Source organism: Carya illinoinensis, chromosome 6 (genome assembly GCF_018687715.1).
Source record: "Carya illinoinensis cultivar Pawnee chromosome 6, C.illinoinensisPawnee_v1, whole genome shotgun sequence".
Taxonomy (NCBI): Eukaryota; Viridiplantae; Streptophyta; class Magnoliopsida; order Fagales; family Juglandaceae; genus Carya; species Carya illinoinensis.
Genome location: NC_056757.1, coordinates 31,131,130 through 31,155,937, shown reverse-complemented (window position 1 = coordinate 31,155,937; position 24,808 = coordinate 31,131,130). Strand labels below are relative to the sequence as shown.

The 24,808-nt window shown below is 36.9% G+C and overlaps 2 protein-coding genes, 1 long non-coding RNA gene and 1 pseudogene across 6 annotated transcripts; 2 read left to right on the top strand and 2 right to left on the bottom strand.

Annotated features, from left to right (window-relative positions):
* Positions 1–5,931: 5,931 nt before the first annotated feature.
* LOC122314220 (probable galacturonosyltransferase 3) lies at positions 5,932–10,932 on the bottom strand. 3 transcript variants are annotated; one of them, XM_043129645.1, is made up of 9 exons: positions 10,777–10,932; positions 10,426–10,478; positions 10,244–10,304; positions 8,612–8,665; positions 8,408–8,545; positions 8,024–8,155; positions 7,605–7,939; positions 6,568–7,513; positions 5,932–6,317 (listed from the first exon to the last, which is right to left on the bottom strand). In XM_043129645.1, exons 1-9 carry the CDS (start codon positions 10,837–10,839, stop codon positions 6,042–6,044), a joined length of 2,058 nt encoding a protein of 685 aa, XP_042985579.1. In that variant the 5' UTR covers positions 10,840–10,932; the 3' UTR covers positions 5,932–6,041. The 3 variants fall into 3 exon arrangements, with proteins under 3 accessions (XP_042985579.1, XP_042985580.1, XP_042985581.1); XM_043129646.1 differs by having other exon boundaries at positions 8,612–8,662; XM_043129647.1 differs by lacking the exon at positions 10,777–10,932 and having other exon boundaries at positions 8,612–8,726.
* Positions 10,933–12,917: 1,985 nt separating this feature from the next.
* LOC122314219 lies at positions 12,918–22,112 on the bottom strand. Of its 2 annotated transcripts, XM_043129644.1 has the most exons (10): positions 21,486–22,112; positions 20,915–20,960; positions 20,745–20,823; positions 20,606–20,651; positions 20,413–20,511; positions 15,302–15,370; positions 14,834–15,191; positions 14,588–14,745; positions 13,698–14,190; positions 12,918–13,589 (listed from the first exon to the last, which is right to left on the bottom strand). In XM_043129644.1, exons 1-10 carry the CDS (start codon positions 21,963–21,965, stop codon positions 13,183–13,185), a joined length of 2,235 nt encoding a protein of 744 aa, XP_042985578.1. In that variant the 5' UTR covers positions 21,966–22,112; the 3' UTR covers positions 12,918–13,182. The 2 variants fall into 2 exon arrangements, with proteins under 2 accessions (XP_042985578.1, XP_042985577.1); XM_043129643.1 differs by having other exon boundaries at positions 12,918–14,190.
* Positions 22,113–22,304: 192 nt separating this feature from the next.
* LOC122314221 lies at positions 22,305–23,234 on the top strand. Its single transcript, XR_006243645.1, has 2 exons — positions 22,305–22,480; positions 22,727–23,234. It is a non-coding gene; the product is annotated as an uncharacterized LOC122314221 (long non-coding RNA).
* Positions 23,235–23,309: 75 nt separating this feature from the next.
* Positions 23,310–24,459, top strand: LOC122312757 (annotated as a pseudogene).
* The last annotated feature ends 349 nt before the right edge of the window (positions 24,460–24,808 follow it).

Genomic DNA, 24,808 nt, shown 5'->3' with positions numbered 1-24,808 from the left:
TAGTGGGCAAAGCTTATCTAGTGGGCTGAAACCTCACAAGGCTGCATGGCTATAGATGAAGATGTAGTTCAAGAGAACTGTAGTTCAAGAGATCTATCTAGAATAGAAAATTGTTGTCATTCAATTTATATTTTGTCATCTTCAGTCATTTTCTTTGGTACGATGAATTTTAACCGACTTTCTGTTTAAGTAATTGATATAGAAAACCATTGAATATGTTATAGATCAATAACTATAACTGATCATGACATGTATTTTAGAAAAATACACATAACATGTTCTTCTACCGTTGACACTTGATTTTAAAATTTTTAATCAAATGATATTACATAAAGAGGCTGGATATGCAGAGAAAATGGCAAACGTGTGGGAGAAGCTTGTTGAAGAAACAAGTGGGTATGCAAAAGATGGAAGCTAAAAATATTCGTCTGTTGTTTTTCAGACTTTCCTCTCTACTTTCTTCTGTAGTTCATGTATGTTGAGAAGTTGGAATATTCAACCAAGTTTCATCGAACCAAGTTGTGTTTCTTTTTTTGGGTTGGCCGTATCCTTCCTTCTCATTTCCTAATGTTTGAAATTTCTTTATGATCTTTTTTTTTTTTTTTCGAAAATTAACTGGCTCAATGCTTGAAGCTTTTATGCTGGGGACGAGCTGATTTAAAAGGTGCTAGACATAATACACTACAGTCAATTTGCCAAGGCTTCTTCAACTACAATTATGTTTTGATGGGGTAACTCAAAATAGACTCCCTCGAATTGGCAAGACAAAAGAGACCCTACCCTCCATCCAATAAATAGAAAAAAAAAACGTATATTTACATACGCTAATGCAATAAACTAAAAAAAAAAAAAATAATGTTCAAGAATGAAAGAATCGTGGACTAACTACCAGTCTTATTATAAGCTACCACTCTAATCACTTGTTGAAGGGACTCCAGCTCCATCATCACTAGAAGTGGGAAACAAATGGGACACCATGACCAGAAATTGGAGAGAATCGAAGCGAAGAGGGAGAGAAAAAGGGAGGCTTGGGAATACGATTTCAACGTGGAGTTCAAATGATATCAACAACCAAAAAATCAGTTCCATACATACAACATCAACAACCCAAAAAAACCCAACAAAACACAGGTCCAACAAACATCGGTCCGCAGATCCATATCAGGAATAAACACAAAATCAGAGTAATGCTAAAAATGGAGTGATGAAACCAAAATATTCAAATAAAAACCCTTTTCCTTTAATTTCTTACCCTTGTAAGATGACAAACGGTGGCTCTCTCTAGCTACAATAACACCGAAAGACTTGAACCCGTGCAAGAATGGAAGCTAGAGACGCCGTAAGGAAATGGACAGAGTAGAGATGATTTTTTTCTTACACGGTGCCGAAATCATGACCCACGTTGCCCGCGTCTTGGAGCTACTCGGTTCCGGAGTGAAGGAGCCGCACGGGCCGGCCAGAGGGTGATGTCGGTGAAAGAACAACAGCAGGGCGAGTTTGGAGAGAACGTCGGGGAAGCTTTCTGAAGAAGCAACTGAAAAAGAACGCGCGGGGAGGATGATAGGGGGGGAAATTGAATCATAACCCATGACCAAAACGCTGCCGTTTTGAATTTAAAACAAAAAACAAAAGCCACGTAGGTTGGAGTGCGGGGGTTACATGAATAGTGGGTGGTTGTGTAGATGAACTCTACTCATTTATGCTAATTTTGTTTTAGCAGATGACGTGAGATTAGTTAAAATATAAATTAGAAGTTTAATAAAATATTATTAAAATATATTTTAGAATATTATTTTTATTTTGAAATTTGAAGAAATTAATTAATTATTTTATTTTTAATGAAAATTTGAGAAAGTTGTAATAATTAGATAAGATGAGATGAAAAATTTTGTGAAAATAGATGAGACTGTATTAAGTAGCCAACGAATTTGTTACTTGTGTTTTGCACACCGGACACTAGGTCCAGTTACTTGCAAGGTAGAAGAAATGGGAGCTCGGGTTGTTCCGGATAGGGCTGTAAATGAACCAGTCTGTTCGATAGTCCGCTCAATACTCACTCGGTTAAATTCGAATCGAACTCAACTTGTGGAAAAAAAAAAAAAAAAGAACTCGCTTGTGAAACTAGATATCCGCTCGATTTGTAAATGACACATACTCGACAAAACTCAACTCGGCTCGGCTAAGGCTCGTTTACGCTTGCTCATTTATGCTCAAGTCGACTTGATTAAAACTCATTTATATATTGATAAATTTATACATACACTTATGCATGTATATATATTAGCTAATAATATAAGAATACCACTTTTATAATTAAATATATAATATGTATTCTAATTATTTATGTCTATATAGTGAATATACTTGATAGGTATATTTTATAATTTGTATAATAATTAGTCGTTATTTTGGATAAATATTAACTAATTAGATATTAATTATTTATAAAATTTTTAAAATTTTATAATTTAATAGAGGTTCTACTTGTTAGTTGTATAAATTTGATATTAGTTCTTTTTTTATTTATTTAATTTATTAATTATTAAATCTTATTAAAAAAAAAAACAATTCAAGCTCCAGCTCAAGCTCGAGCTAACTCGTTTGTGGGACGAGCTCAAGTTGATATTTTAACTTATTGAGTCGAGATCGAACAAATATTTTAAAAAAATCTTGAATTGGAGTATTTTGAGTCGAACCAAACTCGATAAGCCAAAAATTGGCTCAGCTTGGCTCGGCTCGATTATAGTCCTAGTTCCGGAGAATTTACGATACCAAAGTTAGTGTTATTTCCTTATAGCACTCTCAATGAATTATCTATATGTAAAAAAAAAAAAAAAAATGTACTTTTTAACTATTATGGGTGAAAAATGGCTCACAATAGATTATACAAATTCAAATAATTTGATTTTGAGCTACAATATTTGTAAACCAAAATCCAAATTTGATGGTTACTATTGAATAAGTAAATATATATTTTATTATTTTTTATAACACTCTCTTCTCTCCATCTACATCCACAAATATTTAGATAATTTAATTACGATATAATTATTAATTGATATATAATAGGTAGAATAGTAAAATATGATAAAATTAAATAAATTAATAATTAAAAAATTAAATATTTTTATAATTATTAATTACTTATTACTATATAATGAATAAATAGATAATTTAATATAAAAATTTGATGTAAACAGTCAAAACTAAATTCATCTCATAATATTTTATTGTTATATAATAAAAAAATAATTATTTCAATATAAAAATTTATGTAAATAGAATAGTTAAAATTTAAATTTATATTATATTCATCAAAATATTTTTTATATATGATTTTCCTTAAAGTTCGAGAGAAAAGTCTCTATTGTTATCTGGTGTCAAACTTTTATATAAGGTATCAGGAGAGCATTCTATATTCTGCGTCAGGGGTCATACACAAAGTTGCTAGGTCATTATTTTTAAGAGTTCTGCTACGGAGAAGCCACTGTAGCAGTGCACACATTGCACTCACGCTTCTTCCGTTAAACTTTATACAATTTTCATACGACGAGTATTCTAGTGGGACCTCCCACAAAACTGCAATGGGGACATAGCAGCTATCACAGAAGCTGAAAAATGAACATGACAGGTTGTTCCATTCGATCCAGACACAGGAATCATAAACACAATATAACAAGCAGCACGGTACAAATGGACCACAATAATGATTTATAAAAAAAGAAAATAATTTATATTTGAACAAGAGCGATTTGGTTGCAATTAAGTTGATTCCCTTTAAAATTAGATAAAAGAAATACAGAAACAATTCTCGAGACTTCAATACTCACACTCAAAACCCAGATCAAAAAACCAAAAGCTAAACCAAATTTCATCGAAATTTCAATCGTTCAATGACCCAGAAACCCAAAATACCTTAATAAACTAAACTGGCACACTATTGTCTAGATCAATATGGAAAAAATTGAAAAAAATAACACAAGCAACTGAAACCCAATTTCAAAATTCGTGGTTGCAAAAAAAAAAGGGTGAAGCTCAAGAAAAGGAAAAACCCAGTAGAGTTTAAAAGCAAAATACAAACTTTTGGGGTTGAACTAACGAATAAAGACTTATTGTGGTAGCTAAACCAAGCCTAGTAAAGAAGAAAGAATAGGAACGTCAAATGGACAAGAAACCTGCGGAAGCCTCTAAATGTAAATGGAGACGAAGATGTTACTGATCATGCATAGAAGTGTGAGTTTTTCAAATATGGTTGTCTAAACTTGGCTGGATAAAAAAAAAAAAAGCTTCGGCAGATCAAAAAAATGACCGAGGGCTTCCGCCATTGCAGAAAAATGACCGAGAGCTTTTTTGGCACTGAGATACGAGAGACTGCTCTGAACCGGTTCAGATAAACTTTAGTGAACCCGGCCTACACGTAATGTGTGCCGTGGCTTCACCCAAATAGTGGCTTCGGCGAAGAATATTTCTATTTTTAATGCAGCGTGGCTGCTTAGGAGGTGCCATCAATGCGGCGCAACTCCCCAGTGGCATCTTGACGATAGGCAGACAGTTCGATCGCTTCCCATTTTCTTCTTTTAGGAATGGAGGTTGTCTACGATTTTCCTTTATTTTGCCAGTTCTAATTTTTAACATAGTTATTAAGATGAGATAAGATGAAATAAAATATTTTAAATAATAATAAATAAAATATTATTATAATATAAATTTTTAATATTAATTTTATATTAAAATTTAAAAAAATTAAATTATTTATTATATTTTATATAAAAATTTAAAAAAATTATAACTTAAATTTTTTGATACTGTATAACTATTCCCGCTTTAAATGCGAGGTGTCGCAGACTCGCAGGGGTGTGAGGGTCGGCAGATCTTGCCTGTCCCCCTCAGCAGGTTGTCCGCGCTGGAACACCTTCATTCTCCTTGTGCAGCTCGTGGGCCAGTCATAGTGATGGTTCTTAGGCCCACTGAAAGGGCGAAACTCGGGCCGGGATGGACTTTAGCCTCTTGATGAGAATATCCCTCCAGAACTTTTCTTGTACTTTGCTGGTGGAGCTTATCCAGTTTCTTTGCATCTTTTTACTTTTCCGTCTGATAGCGCATAAAATGCTCCAAATATTTTAGATTCTTAATTGTTTTTAGTTAAATAACTTACATATTGAGTGTTACCCCTTGCAATTTCCTCAGGATGAAATCCTTTAACAAGCTAATCTGGTACACATGTATTAGTCATTAAAAAAAAATTTGAAAATTCCGAAATCGAAACATAACATCAAACACATGTTTGCCACACAAGCATTAAGTGGAGTTGCATGATTATTATTTTAGCAGTGTTAGGAGTGGTATTACTTTTAAATAATAATTGTAAAATTCATTTTACTATAAAATAAATTCTTTTATGAGTCTAGCACTTCTTATATTTGTAATAATCAGAGTTCGACACTAATTAGAATCGACATGTATTTAATTTCTCAATTATTGGGGTGTCGGCCGTTAGGGGACTTTTTCAAACCATCGCAGTGTAGAGGTTTGGCATTTCGTGGACCCGGCAATAAAAGGAGTGAATATTCCAACGAAGTCAGTTAAGTATATCTAAACGCAGTAGAAAACAGAGTGAGCACTGAGCATTGTTGTGGATAGTCGAAATGCGATTTCTTCATCCCTGGATAGCTGCAAAAGCATATAGTAAGCAGAGTATATAGGATTCGCTTTGCTATTTCGTTGAGAAACTGATGCTTGAGGATCAATTTCCTCTCATTAGCCATTTTCAAACCCTTTTTACATTATTCTTAACACCTTTATACTGTTTAAAGGAAATTGGGAAACAACAGAGAGGAAGGCGTTATATGTAGCCAATGTATATGTTTATGAGATGGCTCAGGCAAACTGCACTTTAACTTCTGAAAATATAGCCCAAAAGAGAACATCGAATTAATAAATTCTATGGGAGCATAAGGCATTTTGGATTTATTTTCTTGTTTAGATCAAATATTACACGTGTAAGTGAGTGAGAGGGCGTGAGCAGGACAAAAAAATAAATGTTATTCACTAATGTTGCACAATCGAAGAAAGGGGTTATCATACATTACATATTTCGACCAGTAAGACTTGTACTTGGAAACAGCCAAGTCCAACCATGGCTTGTAGTTTCCATTGTAATGGACGACAGCTGCATTGTCTATCTCTGTTTGATTAAGAGCTGGGTCATAGCCAAGTCCCAAGACATGCCAACCCCGGTCAAGCGGATAGGTCAAGTTGTAGAAAGTGATAAGTCCCGGCGGCAAGGTGCCAAGTTTCCAAAGCGTTCTATCCTCATTCTGCAAAACAATTCTTCTACATCAGTTGCAAGCCTTAGTCGCAAAAGATAACAATGCATTACAAGCATATTGCACACTTCTGGCTATCATCACCATGATATTTGTATACACGATTTCAAGACTAAAAGTTATTATCACAAATGAATTGCATAGAATAAGTAATTTACATGGAGAACGAATGATAATAGCATGAAAAGGGGAAGAGAGTTCTGGGTTGAGACATGAAGAAAGAAGACAGACAAAGCTTTACCATATCCTGCCAATGATGGTATATTCCGGTGATATTTCGCCTTTTCCACTCCTTCAAGTCAAAAATATTCATGCCAAATGCCCAACCACAAGCATTTTGATCGAAATTCTCAGAGATCTTTGGATTAGAGAAGTTTAAATACTTATCAAATCTGTGGAAGCTCTCCTTGCATGTCTCTACTGCACCATTTACCATCCCTTGCAGATCAATGGACCAGAGAGGTGTGAGATCCTTCTGAACTACAATATCATCATCTAAAAATAGGATCTTGTCTAAATTTGGGTAGACTTCAGGAAGGTAGAATCTAAGATGATTCAGCATGGACAAATATTTTGGATTCCTATATTTAAGATTATCAGCCCCAGCAGAGATGGAAGAAGGATGATTTGCCTTGAAATAATATTCTTTAATTCTTGCAGATTCAAGTTGACGTAAAACAGAACAGTACGAGGAATTCAACCACCCGAAATCATCGATGTTCTCAACTTGTATGGTTGCTTTTGGAGGAGGGTTGACAAGAAACCACATTCTCATTGCAGCAAAATTCAGTTTATCCGTGACTATGTGGAAAACATGTTTCTCAGGTTCCTGTGCATGCAGCACGGTAGAATTGACAACCACAGATGTTGCTAGGACATTGTCAGAAAAGATGGCATAGTGGTATAAAGATGGATCTTCAAGCTTTTCTTTGTCAATATCCTGTTTCTTATGATAACCCTGCAGGTAATACTCTGCTGCAAGCTGCAAAGGAAGGCAGTGCAGTCCTTTAGGGACTGTTTTTGCAGCTAGCTGAATCAAGAATGCACTCTTTTTTTTCAGGGCATTTACATTCTCTTCTGTTGACTGAAGCATGGCTCTAAACTTCATTGCAATCATAGCACAGTCATATAGTTGGTCTTTAGCTATGGAGAGAACATGGCCCATTGCTTTTGCTTGATCAAGTGCACTAAAATAGGAACAGTGAGAAAAACTGCATGAAAACCAAGAGCAAGCACGTACACCTGGTATCCAGAATAGTGAAAAGAGAGTAGAAATACCTTGGGTGAAGCTCAGCATCAGAATTGGCTTCTCCGATAGCACGCTGACTTTCTCTGGAGTGTTGCATGAGAGAATTGTAAAGATTACTTTCATTTTTAGACTTGGCAATATATGCATATGCTCTGGCCATTACAATCTGGTCACGCATGAGTTTCAAGGTTGAATCAGAATTTGGATTATCATAATCTCGCCTCCATATACTGTACTTTCCCTTGACAGTGGTGTCGAGGTTTTTCGACCGTTCAACTGCTGCTGCTGCCATCTCGTAGTCAGTTTCTTTATTTTGTTGAACTAACTGAGCAGTTCGAAGATCCCTCCTTTCCTGCCGCATTTTCTGAAGGTACAGGACATGTTATAAACCAACATCGATTGCACAAAATATATTTAGGGAACACAAAACAAAAGCACTTGAGTTCACCCGTCGCATGAGCTTCACTGGGCTCATTGATGACATCTGAGGATATGGGCTTCCACCTTCTTGATGCTCATCAGTAGAATGCTCCACGTTCTCTCCAGATCCCATCTCAGATTGAAACGAATATTCCATTTTCTGAAATTAAGGAACAGAAGGAAATGGTCAATCAGAGACTGTAACAAGGAGATAATACTTCAATTTTTTATGTCAGCCACTTACGAAGGGAGAAGTTAATGGTTTTTTCTCTTAGTTGGAAAACATCGTGGTATTAAATTGTATGTGAAATTCATGTGGTTCTCATAATTGTTCAAACTGTTTTTGCTAAGTATGATTGAGTAATTCCACATGCATTTTTAAAGAATCAATGTTTAAATGAGATAGCAGTACCTGGGAACTCTTTGACTGACCATGATTAGAATCCATAGGTTTTTCCCATACCCAGGAAGCAGATAGATCCCTCATTTTCACGCTACTAACTCGAACAGCACCAGAAGTGTCCGTGTATGTTGCTATGATGTCAATATCCTGTGTGAAATGTATAAATATAAGAACCACTATTTCTACTGAGAAAAGAAAAACTCTAAAAATTACCTTTTCATCTGGATGATTGCCAACTCCTGTAGCAGAATTATTAACTTGTTCCTGCTAAGCCAGCATTTGGCCATATGGTCAATAAAATGCAACAGTTTGTATAATGTAACAACTTCTGCATAAAGGTAATGTTTTGTTACTGATCAAAAATAAAATCAGAATAATGGTGAGTACGCAAGTGAAGAAGGGTTGTGCATGTAAAACATAATATCTGTCTGTTGCACTTCTAAAAGTCTAGTGTACACCAGCCGCATTAATCATTTTTAGCCATACTTCTGCTCTCATAATCATATTTTTCAGCTACATAATACTATCTTCCCCACCCTTATTCACCTTCCTTCAAGGATTTTTTTTTTTTTTTTTTATAAGTAAAAAAAAAAAATGAGCCTAATTACACGTAATTAGGCTAGGCCCAGGTACACAAGAAGTATACAAGAAATAAGCCTAATTACAAGCGTGTAATTAGGCAAGGCCAGGTACACAAAAAGTATACAAGAAATAAGCCTAATTACAAGCTAAGCGCTGCGAAAAGTAGCATAAAAGTCATTAAAACTCGTTCCATTCAATACAATAGATGATGCCCAAAGCAACAATGTATGAAAGAAATAGTCCCTAAACCCTTCCAGAGAGTGCACCCTATTGTCAAAACGATGACCATTCCTCTCATTCCATGTGCACCACATTAAGCATAGAGGCACCATCTTCCAAACAGCCGCAATGTGACAATTGCCCCAAATTCCTCTCCAACATGACAACAAATCTATCACCCTCCTAGGCATTACCCATGCAATACCGAGCCTAGTGAATATTTCATCCCATAAAACCTTAACTACTTCACAATGAAGAAGGTGGTGATCCGCTGATTCACTAATGTGTTTGCACATAAAGCACCAATCTGTTATGTAGGGGCCATGCTTTCTCAGCTTGTCGATAGTCAATATTTTCCCATGAAATGCCAGCCAGCCGAAGAAAGCAATCTTGAGGAGAGCATTACTCCTCCAAATGCATCCTTCAAGAAATTCCTTATCAATGCAGTAACATTTACACTTGATAGAAACTCTAATTCCACTACAACAGACACTGGTTCTCTTTTCCAGATCTCTCTCATGTAGCAGCTAAAACCTCAGAGGCATAGTGTCCCATTAAAGGTTCAAAGTGAGGTCGTGAGTTTGTGTTAAGATGTTATAAAATTTTAGATGGAATCATATGAGATTCACCGGACAAACTAACAAACCCTTATCGTTGCACTTCATTGAAAACATCCATACGTTTTAACAAAACAGATTACCCCAATCCCTCATAAAATTTGTATCTCATCAAGAACTAAAACGGAACTTCTATAAGAAATTCCAAAACTCCAACTTCTATGATGGTTTGCGTACTTAACTATTTAACCAAATCTGAGGTTCTACAAACAGAGAAACTACATTCCATCTTGTTTCCTTTATGTTTTCTAGTGTTTCCAAACCAAGCTACTAAATAGTTAATTATACCAGGCGGTACACAATTATGGCAATAGAGTTACAAAGATATGAAACACCTCCAAGTAGCTCTGTGACTATCAAATTATCAATAGCTATAGGAAGGGATATCGTAATTAAAAAACTGAAACAAGAAAGAAGAGATCAAGACCTTCCTCAAACGGCACTGCTCACAGTCATACAAGGGCCGGAACTCTTTGAATTCTCTTTGACTGAAATAAATAACAGACATTGCAATAAAGACCACTATCAATCAGAAAAAAAATAAACAAGACCCAAAATGAAGTATAGTCTACTACTAAAAAAAATATGCATGTCAAAGACTAATCTTACCTAGTTGAAGTATCCAATACATCTGATCCAACAAGCGCGATATGGCACACAACCTAATTAAAAGATTAAAAAATTAACAATAATCTAACAGAAACTGATGCATAAATGGACAAGACTTTGAGAATGCATAATTATAACACTTAGTACTGATTCAACTGACGGTTTTCGTTAATCAAATCCATAAATGTGAGAGACTTCTTCCTTATTAGGTGCATTGAAATTTGAAAAATCAAACCAGAGGACTGATTACAACTGTCGCTAACCATTGGAGATAATCAAACACAAGTATAGAAGGATCTAAGGATCGGCGTCGATCCGTGTCGTGCAAACCCTAAAACAGAAGACAATTACCAATAAGATACAGATTAGTTGGAGGGAATGAGATCTTGAGAATGTTCTTTCGCCAGCTTCCATTAGAGAGAGAGAGACTATTTCAGTAGGAATCAGGGGGTGCGGACGGAGTTTATAAAGAAACCCGTTTCAGTGACAAGGCTCGCTTTGAATCACCTTATCACGCGTTTTGACCGAGAGGGTCATAAAAACTAAAAAGGCAAGGTGTACGAGCTTTAAAGACGACTTGTTTCGTCGTAGCAAGTCCATTTCAGGATTTACAAAAATAAAAAAATAAAACACTCAAATTGTAATATATATTTTTATATTTCACGTGATTTTGCAATAACTCTTTCTTTATTGCAAAGCCTCTACAAACATTCTAATTAAAATTAATAATTATGTGAATTACTGCTTAAATGCACTATATTTTTCATTTAAACATCCATTTATAATCTAAAGAGAACTAATTATTTTTTTAATAAGAGAGATGAACCTTAATTTTATAAACAATCCTATGATAATGAAGGAATACCTTTTACAAATGGGTGAAAGTGCTTTGGAGTAAGACCTTCTTATTATACACAATACATTATCAATCGAGTTACTGAACCTACTATATACGTCATACATCATACATAATTACTATTTTACTGTTAATACTCACTCAATTGATACTGGTCAATGGTCACCACTACAATATTATACAAGAGTTGTAAATGAACAGAGCAGCTTGTGAACAGTTCGGACTTAGCCTGTATATATTTAGTTTATTTAATAAATGAAATGTTTATAAACATTAATATTTGTTTGAATATTAAACAAGCAAAACTCGTATAAACTCGACTCAACTTTGTCTAAGTTTGTGAACAAAACTCGTATAAGCTTGACTTCCATAAATAAAATGACGTGGTATATGGTGAACCAAATAACTTGTTTTGCATGAGTCAATCAAACTCGTACAGCTGGGGCACATTGCCTGCACATATGGACGGTGATATTTGAATTTATTTCCATGTGTAAGCTCATACTGCTGAAGAGATGTCTTTCTAGGCTGCCCTTTTGCATGAATTCATAAACAAGGAGTAACTCTTTATCCTGTCAAGCCCAACAGTATCCCAACTCAGGCTGAGTAGCAAAGAGGAAGCTGCGCATTTCAAGTAGGTTGAATCACAACTTCCAATATTTCACTACAGCAATTTCCTTTACACAGATAGCTAATGATATGCAATCACCTTTTTCTTGATCTTTTTATAATTGTGTCAAATAGATACCCATATCATGAGGGCATAGTTTGTTTTGCTTACTAAAGAGGAACACCTCATGATTCCAAAATAAAACTAATAATGATGGTAATAAGCACAGTAAAATGATGATGATGATGATGATAAGGACCAGTCGCATCCGAAACACATTTGTGGGACATACTATATGTATACATATATTCTTCTCAAGAGAAAATAAATATAAAAATTATTAGAATTACCTGCCAGCATGTCTAATCCCAATTAATAGGTCATCCTCCAACTCGGACCCAAACAAAACCCAATTTAAGGAAAGAGAGATTCTAATAATTTTTTATTTTTTCATCTAACAAGTCACTAATTGACAAAAGATAATAAATAAATAAACACCCATGATGACAAATCCACTATTTTCTATTATTTTCTGGATGATTGGACAGACGTGTAGTTGCAGAATCCCTTTGTGAGATACTCACAACCCAATTTCCTAGCTATCCCATTGATTTATCAAATCCAAAAGTAGTATGACGAGTAATGTTGCATATAATTGTGAAGTGTTTAAATATTATTTAATTATTTTAAAAAAAAATAAAATTTATTATTAAAAAATTAATTTTTTTTTTATATAAATCTCATATTTATTTATTTTTGTTAAAATAATTGTACAACTCTTACACACTCATGACTGTAAATATCATTTCCCTTCTTTAACAGCTCTACGATTTTCTCAAAGATTGCTGGCAAACTAATTTCAGGAGTTGGGAACTTTCCAAGTGGACTTGGTCTTCGGTGGTAACAAACATTAATCCCAAGTGAGACAGTCCTGTTTGTCCAATGATCATACATATTTGAGTCCACAATTTATCACATCCGAAGCAAATTCTTTTTGTGCATTAAAAAAGAAATTAAGACATGATATAAGCTAGAAATATATTCTTGCTAGATGATGGCTTCCAATCTTACAAATGAAACCTTTTTGCGTGTGGGCCTAAGAATCAGAATGCATTAATCTGTACAAGGAAAGCCTAGTCTATTCTTCTACAATACAGTTAGGTGTGGCTCTAATCTACTCCACATCAAAGAGTCCCTGGGTTGGTCTCATAACCAGGAGTAACAAATCATAAACCAACCTTTCTATGGTTAACTTAAGTAAAAGAAGGGAAAAACAATAACTCAATCATTCTCATAACTGCAATGCTAAATCTGGTTGTGCTGCATCAACTCTGCTAGAACTAGGGGATCCTGGAGACTGAAATCTGACATTCAGGTCTGGAGGAACTGAATCTGGTTTCTGTTGTGGCGACAATCTGGAATCAGTTTTCTGTTGTGGTGACCGCCCTTGCTGAGATGGCCGCGGATGAAGCCCTCTTACTTGGACTGCCAATGCCTCACCACCAGAGTTTGGCAATGAGCCGCCAGAATTAGTTGAAGTTGAACTTTCCATAATCTTGGGGTCTTCCGAATTACGGCTGTTTGCAGTTGCCAGATGGGCAAGGTTAGTATTAGTCCTAGATATTGTGTCAAGCATCCGAGGTGACTGTAAGCTAAACCCAGGAGGCCTGGCTGCTCCAATTAGTTTCCCCATTTGAGCTGCAACGTTAAACCCAAATGAAGAGTTAAATCCATTCATACCAGGTTGAAGTATACTGCTCTGATGAATCTGAAAAGGAGGCCTTGGCCTGTTTGCAACAGTACTACCATTCAATATGTTGACCCCAGTATGAGAATTAAATCCTTCAGCAACTTCTGGTTTAACTTTTGGGGGTTCAGGTGATTTATGCACAGAAATGGGGGATGAGGATGTGGTGGCAGATGGAAGGAGATGCTTGCTTAGATGGCCATCCAAAGCTGAGTGAGTAGAAGGTACTTGTTTTTCAGACAAATTATTTCCTTCGGGTGTCTCTGATAAGGTTTCTCCCTTCGATTCAACAGTGTGAATTGCAAAAGAGTGTGAATTTTCAACAAGAGGAAATGACCGTGGTGGTGACAGTCGACCAGGTAATGAAGAAGGTCGTGGCAGTGGCCTTGGAGGTGTGACATCATTTTCTCCAACCCATCCAGGGCCAAACTTAAGGCCAGCAGGCAAAGATCTCTCGATCTTCTTAGAAGCAACTTTCCAAGCACCAGGTCCAAGATTTGAAGCAAAACGAGCCAGGCTCCTCGCATAACCAAACTCTGAAAGAAGCCCTACCTGATACATATAAAAAAGCCAAGTCAACTAACCAACAAAAGTCAGGACCCGATAAGCTAACCAAATAATTTGTCAACTAAAAACACAAAAAATTCCGAGTTATATCTAACTATAAATGATTCCTCAAGGGGAAATATTAGAGGCCATTGACAACTTAAATGTAGTTTAAAGGTGCACCAGTTCCATCTAATCATCACATCGTTTATAGTTTCTGTCGCTTTATGTAACTTAAAACTGCAATATACTATAGTTCATTGCCAGCTGACAGAATCATTTGGCCAGATCATTGAAGAATTTTAAGCTAACAGATCCACCGTGGATTCACTGGAATTTCATACAATCTTGAGTGGTATCACTTCTTCAGAATCAAAGAATTAAACAACAATGTAATACATACAGCCATTAGCTGCTTCCTCTCTCCAACAAAAGTAGTTAGCACGGACATCTCTTGTCCACCAGGCAATGGCTGGGAGTGCTTATATGTATTTCGTCTGTTCTCATCAAGTACAACTTGTTTCTTCCCATGCTTCATTTGATTACCCTTCATCATGGAACCTGTAAAATAAGTGACAGAAGCTCAAATCAGGCAGAATAATTGAAGATGATGAACAACCAAAAGCAAGTTAATAATCTAGTTCCGAACCTGTAGATTCATCATTCCTGTCAAATTTGTTATCGCCCAACCAACTAGTATAAGCACCATTATCGCGAGAACCATGAAGTTGTCCAGACGAATCTGCTAAAGCAGACTTCTCCAAAAGATGAATTCCCTTTCTCAGATCATAATTGGACCAGTTGGTGTTTTCTCCCCCAGTAGCAAGAGTGGCATCAGCGGAAAATTCTGGACCAGCAAGCTCCAAGGAAGGCCTGCCCAGTGATTTTTTTAAATTTTTGGTCGGTGGTCTACCTCTTCTAACTATTTTTGGTTCTGGGTCGTTATCATCACCATCTTGCCTCAAATTTTCAAAGCTCTTTCTTGCCAGCTCATGTATGGATCGTGCCTGAAAGAAGAAACAAGTTTTAGACAATACAAAAGATATATATATTTATAAGTAAGACAGCACAAAAGATATTGAAATAATGCAAGATTGAAGTTTAAGACAGACCATACCTGTCGAAAATATATGGTATCAGGTGCATTATACTGCATTGCGTTCGAACAGATTAAGAAAACATCTTTCTGCATGATAATAAAATGAAATTTTCATTCTCAGGAAATGCAGTCACTAGCATTCTTCCAAAATATGAATAAAAAAAGCTATCTAGAGTATCATTCCACCAAGTCATTTGCCTAATATCAATATGGGCTATCATTGGAAGATGATGCAGATTGAAAGATTTTTATAATATACCATAATGAATCATTTCCTCAATATGGATTTGAGCCAATTTCTTAACAGAACATCACAAAACAAGAATACATAATAAATCCTAGAATATAAGAAAAACATCAGCAGAAATTCACTTGACCTTGCCTTAGACAACTAAACGATGATTGTAAACATGGAAGGAAACCACTAAATAATCTAACTACAACAGCAGAATGGCCCTCCTGTTTATCATCCTCAACGACACAATGGGCTACATCAAACATCAAGTATTAAGCCTGATGTCTCTTTGTATTGAAACACTAATGTGGCCCTGTGAAGCTCCCGTCACATGTAACTCAAAAGAAAAAACACCTCCCATGTGCTCTAAATTTAATGCAAAGAATGCAAGCAAATATACAAAGCAAAGAGCTTTTACTTCCTACAACCAGTTTCACAACCATACTACTCCTGGCTTGACATCGTTGGTTTTGTTCCACTAGAAAAACAAGTTTTTTCTTTCTTTCAGCTAAAAATTGTTATCATCTGGTATAAGAGCCCAGATTGTGCAGATATGGTGGCACATAAGCAGCCAAGTCAACTGCCTGTGGGAAAAATGAGAGAAACCGATTATTTTGAGTGCTTCTTAAATTCATTAACTCCAATTACCCAACAGAAGGCATGCACAGTGTGTAAAAAAGTTATTCTAGGCTATAGCCATTCCAATGCATTAGCTGTTAAAATATTTATCACATAATTATATGTAAACAAACTGAGTATCAAGCAGTGCATCACAGCTTGGCATCTTTAACTAGATTGTGTTCACCAAGAAATCAATCTAAAATCTTTTATTTCATTCTCAAATTGGGAAAATCGATCAAGCCCACCAAACCCTTTTACAATCTGAGTTAAGCCCGAGAGATGTAAAAACCAATGGAAAGCGCAAGTCACATGTGGACCTTTTTTTTTATGATTAATAAGAGATTTTATTAGCAAGAATAGGCATAGCCCAAGTACATAGGAAGTATACAAGAGAAAATACCTACATACACTTAAGAAACTGAAAAAGAATAAAGCAAATTAAGAAAATCATCTCCATTCAATACAAGAGCCTTAGCCCACAAACTCAAAGTATAATAGAAAACTCCCCAAGTTCTCCCATCGAGCATTCTCTGTCTTCAAAACACCTCCTATTCCTCTCCAACTATAAGCACGACATCAAACATGAGGGGATCATCTTCCAAATGGCAGCAACACATTGTCTTCCCTCAAAACCTTTCCAACAGGCAAGAAAATCCACCACTTGCTTAGGCATAACCCAAGCCATTCCCATCCTAGCAAAAATCTCATTCAACAAAATCTTGGCCACCTCACAGTGAAGAAAAAGATGGTTAACAGATTCACCATCTTTTTTACACATAAAGCACCAATCTACTACATAAAGTCCACACTTCCTTAAGTTATCCGTGGTCAGAATTTTTCCAAGAGACACCAACCAACCGAAAAATGCCACCTTACTAGGCACCTTAACTTTCCAAATGCATTTCCAGGGGTAATCACAAACACAATGGCAGGTTAGCACCTTATAAAAGGAACTAACCGAAAATCTGGAATTTCCTGTATGAACCCACAGCAAGCTATCCTCCCTTCCCTAAACAATCTTGACATTGTATAATCTTCCAAAAAAATATGAGACTACATTCACTTCCCAATCATGCACATCTCTCACAAATTCAACACTCCATTGAGGATTATTATTCAAAAAAGAAAGGGAATCAGCCACTGCAGCATATTGATCCCTAGCAATCCTAAACAGGGAAGGAAAAACATTCTTGAGAGTTAAATCCCCACACCAAATATCATGCCAAAAATGCATCCTTGTCCTATCCCCAACCTTAAATTTAATATGATTGACAAACTCCCCCCAACCCATCCTAATGGACTTCCACAAACCCATCATGTACGCTCCTCTTACTTCATTAGAGCATCAGCTCCCCCACATTCTCCCATATTTAACATCAACTACATTTTTCCATAATGCATTCCCTCTCACAATGATATCTCCATAACCATTTTCCCAATAAGAGCTTTGTTAAAGAGCCTCAAATTATGCACCCCCAAACCTTCACAAGAAATTGGTTGACACACCTTATTCCAACTTACCAAGTGAAACTTTCTTTCCTCCCCTTTACCTTCCCACAAGAAATTCCAAAAAATCCTCTCAATTCTATTTGCCACCCCTGCCGGCATAGGGAGAAGAGAGAGGAAATAAGTAGGAAGATTAGAAAATGTACTTTTTATCAAAGTAATTCTTCCCCCTTTAGACAAATATAACTTTTTCCAAGTAGCCAACCTTCTCTCAATCTTCTCGATCACCCCATCCCATATCAAAACAGATTTGTGAGAAGCATCCAAGGGAAGACCAAGATACTTCAAAGGCAGTGAAGGTATCTTACACTCCAAAATATTAGCCAAATCTGAAATATTGGATACAGAGCCTATTGGTCCAATTTCAGACTTGATTAAGTTAATTCTGAGACCTTAAACCGCTTCAGAACATAACAACAAGGCTCTCAAAGAACGAAGATGTTCTTGATTGGTCTCACTAAAATTAAAGTGTCGTTGGCAAAAAGCTGTGATGCTTTTAAGCTATTCTGAGACCCATCTCTCACCACAAAACCCAACAAGAAACTTCCTTCTACTGTTGCTTCAATCATTCTACTCATAGCATCCATGACTAGAACAAAAAGAAAAGGAGATAACGGAGATAACAGATCTCCTTGTCTCAAGCTATGTGAATTATTAAAAAACCCAACCGGGGTGCTATTCACCAAAATGGAGAATATCGACGTTGAAATGCAATGCTTGATCCACAGACACCACTTCTCTCCAAAACCATATCTCCCAAATAACTACAAAAGGAAATCCTGACTAACATGGTCGCATGCCTTTTCCATGTCCAATTTGATCAAAATCCCAAATTCATCCAATCTAATTCTATTATCCAAACATTCATTAGCAATTAAGACTAAATCAAGAATTTGTCTCCCTCTCACAAAGGCACTTTGAGATTCCAAAATAATTTTATCCAACACCACACTTATGCGATTAGCTAGCACCTTGGAAATGATCTTGTACACCCCATTTACCAAACTAATAGGCCGAAAGTCTGGCATTTCCACATCCCCCCCACCCCCCTTAGGATTTAGTGCAATAAAAGTAGCATTGAAACTTTTCTCGAATTTCACATAAATGAATAAAATTCAAGAAAAACCTTCATAATATCTTCCCACACTATGTCCTAACTAGCTTAGAAGAAAGCCATTGTAAACCATCCGGGCCTGAAGCCTTATCCCTCACCATTCCTCTATCCACATCAACAACTTCATCATCTTTAAAATTTCTCTCCAACCAGTCTGCACTTACCAGGTCAAAGGAATAAAAAAACAGCCTATCAAGCTTAGGTCTCCATGAAAATTCTTCCCTGAACAGCTTCTCATAGAAATTGACAATATGTTCCTCAATGGCCTCTTGATCTTAAAGGATGCAGTCATGAAGTACCTCAATAGCATTATTCTTCAATGAGAGTACTCCATTGGGTGCAAAAAATTTGTACACTAGTCACCTTCCTTTTCAACCAAAGGACTGAGATTTCTGCCTCCAAGAAATTTTCTCCATTAAAGTTATCTTTTCTAATTCAGCCATCTCCTCTCTTTTTTCTCTCCAATTCCTCACCGGATATGTCCCCAACAGCTCCCTATCCTCCAAGCACTGCAGTTTTTGCAGCAAAAGCTTCCTCTTATTTTCTGTGATCCCAAGCTCCTCCACATTCCATTTCTTCAGAGCTTGTTTTAATGCCTTGAGTTTAACAGTCAATACAAAGCTCGGAGTACCAGAAAAAAAGTACAAAGACCACTACGACCTCAACCTATCCACGTGGACTTGTACTCCAAAAGAATTAATCCATGTTACCATTCGAACCCTTGAATCATTATAAGATGCAAGAACTTCTCAGTCTCAAGTAATGGGGGATCACATTAACTACCTTCTCATACAAAATCCAGGATATTACAATACCAATTAACAGTTCCAAAAAAATTAACAACGTTACAATTAGAGCTCCTTGGAATTATCATAGACCATAAGAACTCCCTCCAAGGCAATATAGAATTCACCTCTCATACTGAATTGGGGTATTGCAAGAGGTACCTTAAGTTTCTAAACCTTAACAATTCCAACGAGTGGTACAGACACGAAATCAGATCTTCAAAAGGAAAAACTCACTTGGTGTTCGTTGTCACGGATAGACAGAGAACTTTATACACAACTGAAATATGTAGTCAATTAGCATGAAAACCCCAGTTTAGCATACTTGAGCTCATAGGCTTGAAATCTCAGTGTTCAACAACAAAAACTCCCGTATTGAAACTGACTAAATACTAGGTCATGTTCCCTTTATCTATCACATCTAGGATATATTTGAATGCATCCAGTGCGCAAATTACACATAGGAGGAAGGGGAAAGACTTCTCTTATAGAAGGTATAAAACCTACCAGCTACGACAAGATCTGTAATCTTAGCGTTATAGAACAAGGCATTTGAATTGAATAAAGCAGAGAAGAAATCGAAATCCTTCACAGATGAGTTCAATGGTCCTGAAACCACATAAATGCGACATGTATGGGAGGTTGATTGGCCAGCCAATCTAACCAATAAGATGTTTCATACAAAACACAGCCAACAAGAATTTTATATGATGTCAGTCAGGACAGCTGAAGATGAAATTTATCTCTAGTCCCTAGAAAACCAAACGCCAACTGGAACATCTACAGGAAATTAAAAACCTAAAAAATTCAAATTAGGAAATAGGAAAAGGGATCAAATGAAGATGAAACTGCACAAGCACAACCCAACCTCAAACTGTTCCAAGATGGCATAAGCTCCACTAGTAAGTTTATTCCTCACGGTTCCAAAATCCATTGGGTGCTCTATCACCTCATGGTAGTCAGGAAGCTGCATAAACAAAGAAATAACAATACAAAAGTAAGAAACAGATGCAGACAAGCCTCAGAAATTAATGCGTCACCTTTCATTTTGAAGAACTGACCTCATTCGGGTCCACTGGGTCAGAGAACACACCATAAGTGTCCTTCCTGGTATTAAAATCAAAAAACACATCAGAAAACTGAAAACCTAAAGCTACATCAAAGTAATCAAAATACGATCTGGGAAACTGAAAGACACACTTTTGAAGCCTGTCGAGAATGAACAGTAACAGCTTTTTATCCGGTAAAGGCGTTGAGGGTCCCGAATCCAACTGACTCCCTGCAGATCACCATGCACATAAGCACCGACCAGAAGCGAAAGGCTAATTTTTTTCTTATTTAAGCAAATGGGCGTCAGGCTATTCGCAAACCTTGGTGGGCGTCTGTGGGGTTTGCACCAGAAACGGACTTATCGCCCTGCAAAAAAATAGAGGGAAACATATATTTTCCATTATGGGTATGGAAGAAGAACCAAAGTGGCTGAAAAAGCAAAGTACGCTAGCATTCAAAACGTCCAAAAAGGGCAAATACAGTTACAAACTGTGAAAACTAATTATTAAAAAGAAAAAAGAAAAAACAAATTAAAGCTTTTCATCAGATTTGACAGTCAACTCATTATAAGAGACGTTCAGTAAATAAAGACGGATTAAATGTTAAACAATCCCAATAAAAACTCGTACGATAATTGTAGGATTACAAAGAGACTCAATTTCCCAGAGCAAACCCGGGGCCAAGTCAAACCTTTTACCGCCTGAAATTCTAGAAGCTCAAAAAAGGCAAAGTCCAAACGGTGCGAAATTCAAGGAGTTTTCAAATTTATGGCAACGCATGAGTCCGCCGAGAAAAGAACAGTTGTCCAGATTAAAAAGCCAATTTGGCGGGTACGGCCGCAAAACTTTTTTTTTTTTTTTAATTCAGGCAAAGCAACGAGAAATTCGATACCTTGGGGTTGTCCAGGGACCCAGATCCATTCCCGATCGCATTGATCTTCCTCTTCTTGTTGCTATTCGAGGCAGCGTTGTTCTCGTTCACTTCCTCGGCCTTGGAATCAGAACCGCACAAATCGGGAGAGGCGCCGGAATTGAGTGGCGAGTTCTGGGAGGGCAATCGGAGCACCAGCTTCAGCTTCTTCTCGCGGCGCTTTCCGGCCAATTCGTCTTCTTCGTCGTCGTCGTCGTCCTGGGTGTTAGGGTTACGGCGAGTGGAACGCCGGAGAGGGGTAGGAGAGGCAGCTGGGAGAGTTGAATGATTGGGGGTGGAATGACGGGCAGAGTCGTGGTTCCGCTTCTGTAGCTGGTGCTGCTGTTCTTGTTCCTTGAGCGTACGCTTCTGGAGATCTAATAGAGAAGGCCGTCCTTTCTTCTTCTTCCTCTCCACTATCTTACCCATCTCTCTCTCACAGACTCTCTCCCTCTCTCCCATCTGTGGCCTCTCCCATCTGTGGCGAGAGAGGGACAAACAAACAGGGTGTTAGTTTTTTTTTTTTAAATTATTTTTTAATTAAAAAATTGTTTTGTTTTGTCTTCCTTTATTTTAATTTTTATCTTATTTCGGAAAGAGGGGTTTGTTCTGTGAATGTTAGGAAAGGTGGCATTCTAAGCACGTGATGTTGGCACGAGTTACCCTGCCTTTGCCACGTCTTCTTCTGTTTCGAACTTTCGAGCTCGAGCTCTGCTGGCTTGTTCTGGTTCAGTCGGAGTAAACATGTACAGAAACCACAGACGAGATCAAAAAGTTCAGTCAACAAGCTGACAATATCTACCTTGACCATCAGAAAGCGAAAGAAGAGAACAGTCGCGGGGCGCAGAAGAAAAGGAGACGAAATTTATTAGCTCAAAGAAAAATTATGATCTTTATGCCACCGAATTAGCCATGTGTATTGCAGCGTTTCTATGGCAAGTTCACCCAGTATACTAATTCCTTATCTTGCTTAATAGGTACGAATATCACAGTTGGTGAGCCGGATTCATCTTCTGGGTCTTTTTTTTTATTTGGATTGATCTTGGTTTCCCTGATATGGTTTCCGAGGTTGACGAGGCGCTAAATTTTTGGGTTTGTTTTGGTTTGGCATTTGAAGCCCGATTCCTCTTCTGGGAATGTTTTTTTTTTTTTTGGTTTACTTTTTCTGCAGTCTGATATAGTTTCCGAGGTTGACGAGTGCTAATATTTCTGGTATGTTATAGTTTTTCGCTTTTGAAGGCCTAAAAGACCATTGGAATGGTGGGAAGGTGGTGACATTTTGGGAGGGAGAGATGATGTTGCTGGTGGGACATGGCTCGCTTGTAGCGGGGATGGACCGGTGGCTTTCCTCACAAATGTCAGGGAAGTTCAGAAGCTTCAAGAGGCCAAGAGTAGAGGGGATCTCCTAGTCCGTTTCTTGAAGGCTATTGGTTTGATCAAATTTTGGCACCCGGTCCCTGTTTGATCTGTTTTCTGTGTGAATGATTTAAAGGGTTCTAGAGATATGCATGTTGATTCGAACATATGGGTTTTGCCGTGTACTTGTGGACGAAGACGCGCAGCAAGATAGTATAATATTTTATACAATATAGAGTAGCGTTGTTGTTGCAGGAAGTCGTTTGGTTTCGTAAGAAGTCATTTTTGATCTACAATCTGTAAATTGTCAACCATAGACAACTTATCAAAAAAATTGCCAACCATAGAGAACTGATCTCATTTTCATTTCAAGGACATGCAAAGTCTATCATACCTCTTTCCTCGTTGGTTGGATTATTTGATTTGAATATCGATTGTGATTGATGTGAGATGCTGAAGTACTTTAGTTCTCATGCACATCGGGGACGTTTAGAACTTCAAAAGTGAAATTTCAACTTTGAAGCTTTAAGCTTAGTTCATCAATTGAGGCCTAACTCAAGTGATCTTGATTAGAAAAAAAAAAAAAAAAAACTTAAGTGATCTAGAGTTCGAAGACCAACTTTGTTTCTTAGAAAATTATTGTTATAAGTTTCTATATCATGGTGAAGAAACCCATAATGGGTTTAACCTGATATTAGCTGATCGATCTTGGTTCCAAAACCATGCTTTACGTAATTAATAGTGAAAGAAGGTAACAACTTCGTTACCCAGGTGGAACCTGGGATTCATGTGTACACAAGTGTACGGTTAGATTCTCCATGGTCAAAGGTAGAAGGTATGTTACCCCCGGTGTACATAATTGCAATTCTGGTTACACGAGAGTTTTATTTCTTTATGCCTTGATAAGAAATGAGAACTCGCAGATACAAACTGACAGGACAGATGGCAGATATCAAATGATTTAATAGCCACTTCATTTCCCAAAAAGTATCAAATGTAATATGTTTACAATACCCTCACCTCAAACTTCATCACTCCATCCTTTATTGCTTTCTTACATCATTTTCTTCATCTTTTTTAGTATATAAGCTACTGATTTATTATGACGTTACTTACGTTTGTGGTGAGATTTGAATGGTTTACTCTATTGCAAATTATAATGACTTGTCTTCTTTTTCAAGCTCAACAACTGGGTAACAATTTCAAAGAGCTACGGAATAAATATGCCGAAAAATAACTGCTCATGAAAGAGATGGTTGAAAATCTAATGATGAACACGGTTAAAGATGATGAAAGCATGCTCCCTCGCATTTTCCCCCAAAATGGAAATACCAATTAAGTTTTATACTTGTCGATGCAGACATTCCGTCAGGAAGTCAATTTATTGGTCAGCCAAAAAAGTTATCCTTACGTTGCATAGGGACAGGATTTCTGAGGTTGTCTCTTTTATTTATATGTTGCATAGGGACGTTATGGCACTAGAAGCGCTTCTGCATTGTTTGTGAAAGCAACGGGCTGAGTAGATTTTTATGAGAGGCATCTGGAGAATGAAATTTGGAAATGGAAAACCATAACTTACTGGGTAGAAGAGACGAAGTGACTGGTAAGAACATAACTGGTTCAACAAATTCATGTGGCCAACAGTGTCTGATGAGAGTACAAATGGATAGCTTTTCAGTTGACACATAAGTTTTATTGTACACATTGCAGTTGACACATGAGTTTTTTGGTTGTACCTTTGTTGTACACATTGCAAACAATTTTTCATATACATTTTAACCTCTCTTTTTTCTCTTTTGATTATAATGTAGATTTGCCACTCTACATTAGTTAAGCACTCATTACTTGTACGAGCTGATAGAGAACACACTGCATATGTACTTATACGTATAGTATGCTCTTTTACTCTCTCCTAAGGTACGGCAAGTTGAACACGTGCAAGCAACAGC